At 51.5% G+C, this 5,993-nt stretch overlaps 3 protein-coding genes across 3 annotated transcripts in view; 2 read left to right on the top strand and 1 right to left on the bottom strand.

Annotated features, from left to right (window-relative positions):
• GUITHDRAFT_122740 (hypothetical protein) overlaps positions 1-1,814 on the top strand; it is a gene marked incomplete at both ends in the record, with an annotated part of 4,449 nt that extends 2,635 nt beyond the window's left edge. The window contains 10 exons of the mRNA XM_005817981.1: positions 80-136; positions 179-245; positions 443-546; positions 592-711; positions 940-1,012; positions 1,363-1,395; positions 1,446-1,484; positions 1,536-1,571; positions 1,620-1,689; positions 1,741-1,814. Of these exons, the coding sequence (XP_005818038.1) occupies positions 80-136; positions 179-245; positions 443-546; positions 592-711; positions 940-1,012; positions 1,363-1,395; positions 1,446-1,484; positions 1,536-1,571; positions 1,620-1,689; positions 1,741-1,814 (673 nt within the window). The remainder of the gene's footprint in view (positions 1-79; positions 137-178; positions 246-442; positions 547-591; positions 712-939; positions 1,013-1,362; positions 1,396-1,445; positions 1,485-1,535; positions 1,572-1,619; positions 1,690-1,740) is intronic.
• Positions 1,815-2,031: 217 nt separating this feature from the next.
• GUITHDRAFT_149523 (hypothetical protein) lies at positions 2,032-3,974 on the bottom strand (the record flags this gene model as incomplete). Its single annotated transcript, XM_005817980.1, has 10 exons — positions 2,032-2,175; positions 2,216-2,263; positions 2,328-2,404; positions 2,459-2,617; positions 2,671-2,726; positions 2,950-3,004; positions 3,052-3,124; positions 3,272-3,373; positions 3,528-3,598; positions 3,683-3,974. 10 exons carry the CDS (start codon positions 3,972-3,974, stop codon positions 2,032-2,034), a joined length of 1,077 nt encoding a protein of 358 aa, XP_005818037.1.
• A 1,228-nt stretch (positions 3,975-5,202) lies between these two features.
• GUITHDRAFT_122738 (hypothetical protein) lies at positions 5,203-5,947 on the top strand (the record flags this gene model as incomplete). Its single annotated transcript, XM_005817979.1, has 3 exons — positions 5,203-5,659; positions 5,716-5,779; positions 5,866-5,947. The coding sequence occupies 3 exons, from the start codon at positions 5,203-5,205 to the stop codon at positions 5,945-5,947; spliced, it is 603 nt and encodes a 200-aa protein (XP_005818036.1).
• Between the last annotated feature and the right edge of the window lie 46 nt (positions 5,948-5,993).

Genomic DNA, 5,993 nt, shown 5'->3' with positions numbered 1-5,993 from the left:
GTTGAGCTCATCATTCTGGGAGAAGTGAAATATTTGCATGTTGCCCATGGTGCAGAGCATGTGATGTTTTCTTGCTCAGCTCAGTCAGCAGCTGTTTTGTCGAGGCCTCGCTCTTCATCAAGGAGGAGAAATCAAAGTGAGCAGCACCTCTCCCCCCTCCTCGGGTGACTTGGGACAGTGAGAAGGCGAGAAGCTCGGTAAGAGATGTCTACAATGGTTTTCCCATCTGGAGTGAAGAAATCAAGGTGAGGAGGAGGAGGTGGAAGGAGAGACAAAGGGCCGGGGATATGGAGAGGAAGGTGCTTTCAGGGTGGGAGCAAGGAGGGGGAGGAGAGAGGAGGAGAGAGGAGGAGAGAGGAGGAGAGAGGAGGAGGAGAGAGGAGGAGGAGGAGAGTTGGGAGGATTGCTAGGGTATGGTTGTGATGTTATCAAAAATCAACAGCTTCACATTCCCAAGAACGAAGACATCTTCGACATGTCCATCCGTTTCATCCTCATGGCGCCAAAATCCAACTTGTTCGCAAATTCAACAGTGCTAGGAAGAGCGTCTGTTCTCTTTGTCGACATCTCACTGACGATTCTCATGTGCAGGGATCTCACAGATACATTTGTTCCAGCTTCTGCTCATGGACGACGTTCAGATAAAACTGCCACTGCATGTCTCTTGTCTGCTTGTACTACATGTGAGCACATGACATCTCCTTGCAAGATGTACGGGAACGATTGGAAGATACACGACGACCATGGTTACTCAAAGAAAGATTGTCCTACAACATTCATGCTTGTTGTCAGGGATGCCGATAACATTCACCTTTGAAGTCGTTCACTCCATCCTGTCTCATGAATCGCGCCAGCATCATCGAACGTTGCTGAGCTCGTCAAATGTTTACTTGTACAACTCTTGCTGAGATGCGAGGAGCGCGCTGAACATGCTCTAAGGACCCAAAAGCTCGAAGAACGATTGGAACAGCTGCAAAAGGCCTCTTTGAAGTTTCACACTGAACAACAAGAGGTGAGAAGAAGGAATTAAAATGACGGTGATGATGATGGTTGATGTAGTTGTTGTTGTTGTTGTTGTTGTTGGTGGTGGTGGTGGTGGTGGTGGTGGTGGTGGTGGTGATGATGATGATGATGATGCAACATTGACTTAAGTTGTTTATTTCACTTACAATATATCTCCTTTCTCCCCTCCTGTTCTTTCCTGTCCTGTCCTGTCCTGTCCTGTCCTGTCCTGTCCTGTCCTGTCCTGTCCTGTCCTGTCCTGTCCTGTCCTGTCCTGTCCTGTCCTCTCCTCTCCTCTCCTCTCCTCTCTCCCCTCATTCTTCAGTCGCAGAGCACTTATTTCTAACTTCTTCCCATCAGATCGAGGAGCACAACAGGGAGAGACACAATCAGGTCTGCCCCTCCCACCACCATCACCTCTTCACTGACTCGCAACACGTCAGATGAATCTGATCAGAACTCAATTCCACAAGCTGCAAGCGGTGTGTGCTACAGCAAACATGTCATATCCACTCTGACTGCACTCCTTGCAGGAGCTGAATGAAAACCAGGGGGACGAGCAAGTTCGGGTGAGAGGAGCGGAGCGTGAGTTTGCAGTTACAAGTTGCTCGACGCAGGCCAAGGAAAGGGTCATGATGGATGATATTCAGAAACAAATCAACACGTTCCCTGGAACTTTCAATATCGGTGAAAGATGCATGTTGAGAATGGTCTCTTGACACTTTGTGGTATCTACAGAACAGAAGAAGGAGCTTCTAATCGTTATCACCATCACTATCTTGAATCTTTTCATTTACATGCTTTTCGTATGATAACTCTCCGCGGGAAGGTAAAAAGGTGCAACATGACGTTCAACCACAGCCAATATGTCTTTCTAATCCAATCGCCTGATTGAAGTCGTTTCAACCATGTTCACTCCTCGTTAATTTCGTCTTTCTTCCCTGTTTCAGCATCGTTGCTGTTTACATGGCTGCTTCCGGACACCTTAGCACACAATATCGTCATCTAACCAAGGCTTTCTACGTGTGATCATACAGGATTGTTGTCTTCTTCTCCTCTTGTTGGGTCTTTCTTGTTCTGCGCTTCATCGCCACCCTCAGACCTGATCTCAACTTTCTTTTCATGGTTGTTGCCGTTGCTCTTGGCATCTTTGCCAGACTTGCCGTCCTTGGCCTTGTTGACAAACAGAAACATCTCACATTTCAAACCACACCTCTCTCAGTTCCTCACCGCACTTGTCTTCTGAGGTTTCTTCATAAACCTCAACAACGACGGGATCGTCTCAGTCAAATCGAGAGTTCCGTCAACCTGACAACAATCATCACCTTCTGAGAGACCGTCTTCTGAGACTGCAAAACCTTGAAAACTTGCGGAAACAAGTTCTCGACCTGGTCAAACACAGCTACAAGTGCGAACAGCATGTCATAACAAGATTCTGATGTCTCAACATCATTACCATGGTACTCGTTTAATTTCTCCAGAACTTTCTCCTCTTGGTCATCTTTGCGCTGGACCAATCTATCTTTGATCTGATCAACCCACGAGTCAACCGTCACGATGCAAGGGATTGACATCTGTCGAACCTCCTCGGGAGGCTTTTCATAACCCCCAATCCCTAACATGGCGACAAGAACATGTCACAGCAGGTCAGAGCAGTGAGGGGACCACCTTCGAGATGGTAGATCTTTGATTCTTCGAGATCCATCCTCCTCCCAGTCATCAACCTGAAGTCAGATTGAGTTGACGAACTTTCAAGGCACAAAAACGTCTCTTCTAGTCATTTTCACAAACCCGTTGCCACAATGTCCTCCTCCTCTCCTCCTCCTGCCCGTCCTCTACTCATATCTCCCTCCTCATAACCCCTGAACCCTACCAAAGTCTCCTCCTTCTCCTCCTCCTCCTCCTCCTCCTCCTCCTCCTCCTCCTCCTCCTCCTCCTCCTCCTGACCGAACGAGTTCAGCGTCAGGTGTTACTACGATCACCGCTTGTTGGATATCAATACCTGCGGCATCTATCACAACAACCCACAAGCTCCCATCAAATGCTCACCCTGTTCCTTCAGGCTCTTTACTTGCTCCATGGTCGTGGGATAACCGTCAAGAATCCAACCGTTCTCCGGCTTCTGACAAACTTTCGTCAACCCCCCGGCACCCCCCCATTCCTCCTCCTCCTCCTCCTCTTCCCCCTCCCCCCCCCCTCCCCCCCTTCCTCCTCCTCCTTCCTCCTCCTCCCCCTGGCTTTCCTGATTTTCCAGCACCCATGCGATCACTTGCGCGTTCAACTCATCAGAGGGTCCGGAGGGCTGCCCCTTGAAGCTTTTGTCTTTCGCATCCTTGTCTTTCTTGAACTTCTCAGCCATGGCTTGCTTCACCTGCACCATCCCTCATCATCATCGCAGGCTAATCTCTCCTCGTGTCCTATCTTGTTCTTTTGTCTTCTCCTCTCCTCCTGCCCTATGTTCTTCTACTCTCCTCCTCCCTTCCCCCCTCTCTCTCTCAGAGTGAAATAATTTTCATCTTCATCACCTTCGGACCGAGTTCGGTATTCCCTCGGATCGCCATCCTTTGAATCTCACCCATGGTGAAGTGCCGGAGACCTAGAGATCATCGTCACGTCACGTCAGGTGTAGCAGGGAAAGTGGTCGAGGAGGCAGCAGGGAAGGGGTGTGGAGGAGGGGTACCTAGACCTCCTTGTGCTATCGAAGCTGCGAGTTGCTCACAAAGATTCGACTTGTTCGATCCAGGAGGGCCGTAAATAGCTGCTTGCACGTAGACTTTCTCTTCCACCGCTGGGCTCTCGTTCACAGGACTGGCAATCCGCTGTTCCCCTCCTTTGTGTTGTTCTTTCACTTCCTCCGCTTGATCACTAGACTTCACTTGAGGCTCCTCGGCATCCTTCACTTCCTCTGGTTCATCGCCAGATTTGACTTGAGGCGCCTCTGCATGCGCTGCCTTAGAGGACCCGCAGCCCATCTTGACGAGGATGTACAACAACTGTGAGTGCTCTTTGAGGGAACCAATCTTATTTTCCTTCCTTGCTCTCAATCATTCGATACACAATGGAGAGATGTGATGGGATGACGCGAGTAAGACCTTCAAGCTCCCTCCTCTCTTTCGCAATCTTTCTTCGCCATCATCGCCATTTCTTTTACCCTCCAGTCCTGTTCCGATTGGACATGAATCGGCCCAACGGGCCTGACCCCCACCCCGAACAGAACTGTTGACTACCTCCACCACATCTCATCATATTGATCACCCCCACCTCCCTAGGGAAGAATCCTGGTCCCCTGACTACCCCCACCCTGAGTATATGACCAAGGATACCCTACCCCCCCTGATCAGCATGAATGATTAGGAAAGTCCAGGGTAGTCGGTAAATTGAACCGATGGGAGCCTTTTTTTTTCGTGTGACTTTGTGGTACCGGTCCTTTTGACCATGAAAACCCTGAATAAAGGGGGGTGAGGAAGTTTTCAAACTTGTACTTGAAAAGTTCACCGGCCGGGTCACCACGTGAGTCATGGCTGCGCTGCCAGTGGACTCTACTGGACTCAGAGCACTGAGTCGGCGGCGGGCCCGGCTGAGAGGCCCGGCCGGGCCTTCCTGTGGGGTCGCCGGGGACGCGTCAGTGGGGGCAGGCTTCAGCATGCCATGATGATCCTATCAGAACATGACTGTCACACCGTGGGAATCCGAATGATAGAGAGGGGTTCCGAACTGACCGGGTTCCGAATGTGGCGAATGTTTCTGTCCTCAATACTCTCCTAGCAAAGACTCTGAGGCGAACTGGATCTTTGCTATCTCGCGAATGACAATCTTTCATTTTACTCATTATGAGATGTAACTACCAGTCCATATCATTTGAGTGAACTATTTGGTATGATTTCTTACTTGTTAAGGGGTATACCACCCCACCCCTCGATGCAAACAGCGGCTATGGCAGGCGTGGGCGGCCTGGCGGATCGCAGATGAGGAGAGGAGGAGGAGGAGAAGGATGAGAAGGAGGATCGGAGCGCAACGGGAGCTCTAGCTAGTGCATGAACTTGCAAGGTAGAACTTGAAAAGAGGAAGATGAAGCGAAGGCCGGGGAGGTTAGTGGCAATTATTCTAGGTGGTGTGTTCGTAGCCACACAACTTCATCTGCTTTACTCGGCGGTGACGGTTGAACGCGCGCGCGGCGGGTCATTGTTGCAGTCAAGATTCATGCAGCTCCGACAGAGGATGGGAGACGGAGGCTGCGCCTCCCTCGCCATGCACGAGCGAGACGAGGAGGCCTTCTGGTCACAGGGGCAGGGTGTGTGGAGTGGTGTGCTTGAAAGCGTCAAGTCATTGCAGGTGACGATGGACGCGGAGGAAGTGTCGTTGACTGGAGCGGAGGAGATTAAGCAGTCGCTCGAGGAGCTGACCTCTCAGCTTCAAACTCTCAAGGGGATCGTTGACAAGATGACGCGATCCAAGTCCTCGTCGTCGAGGTTGAAGCAGCGGTGCTCCAACTTGACAACTACGGCGATCAACTCGACAAGGAGGCGACGGACTCCTGCTGGAGCTCGTAGCCTGCTCGCTGCGAGGGCACACGCCTGGGATCCTGACCAGCTGGCAATGACGAGGAAGCAGCGGGCGTGCGACAAAGTAATGGGGCTGGGGATAGTCAACTCCTACCGTGAGTGAGGACGAGCGGGAGGAGGACGCGTGTGACTGATCGCTGCTGCTTGCTAGTGGAATCCATGAGCACCTGGTGCAAGTACGAGGGTACCTCCTCCTCACGCCCCAGCCTGATGAGGTGAGGAGGAGGAAGGGGCGGGGAGGGGGAAGGCTGCTCCCCTCCCCGGGAGGTTGAGGCTGGGAACGTGGTGACTTGGGGAGCAGGTGCTATCGGTTGAAGTATCCGTGGAAGATGGACAGCTTGTTCTGCGAGGGATTCAACATGACCATCGACTTCTCAAAGTGACGAGAGAGGAGGAAGAGGGAGGGGGGAAGGGGCGCCGGGTAGGAGA

This window comes from Guillardia theta, assembly GCF_000315625.1.
Source record: "Guillardia theta CCMP2712 unplaced genomic scaffold GUITHscaffold_425, whole genome shotgun sequence".
NCBI classification, from domain to species: domain Eukaryota; class Cryptophyceae; order Pyrenomonadales; family Geminigeraceae; genus Guillardia; species Guillardia theta.
The sequence above is the reverse complement of the archived record's forward strand: the minus strand, read 5'-3'. Positions and strand labels throughout refer to the sequence as shown.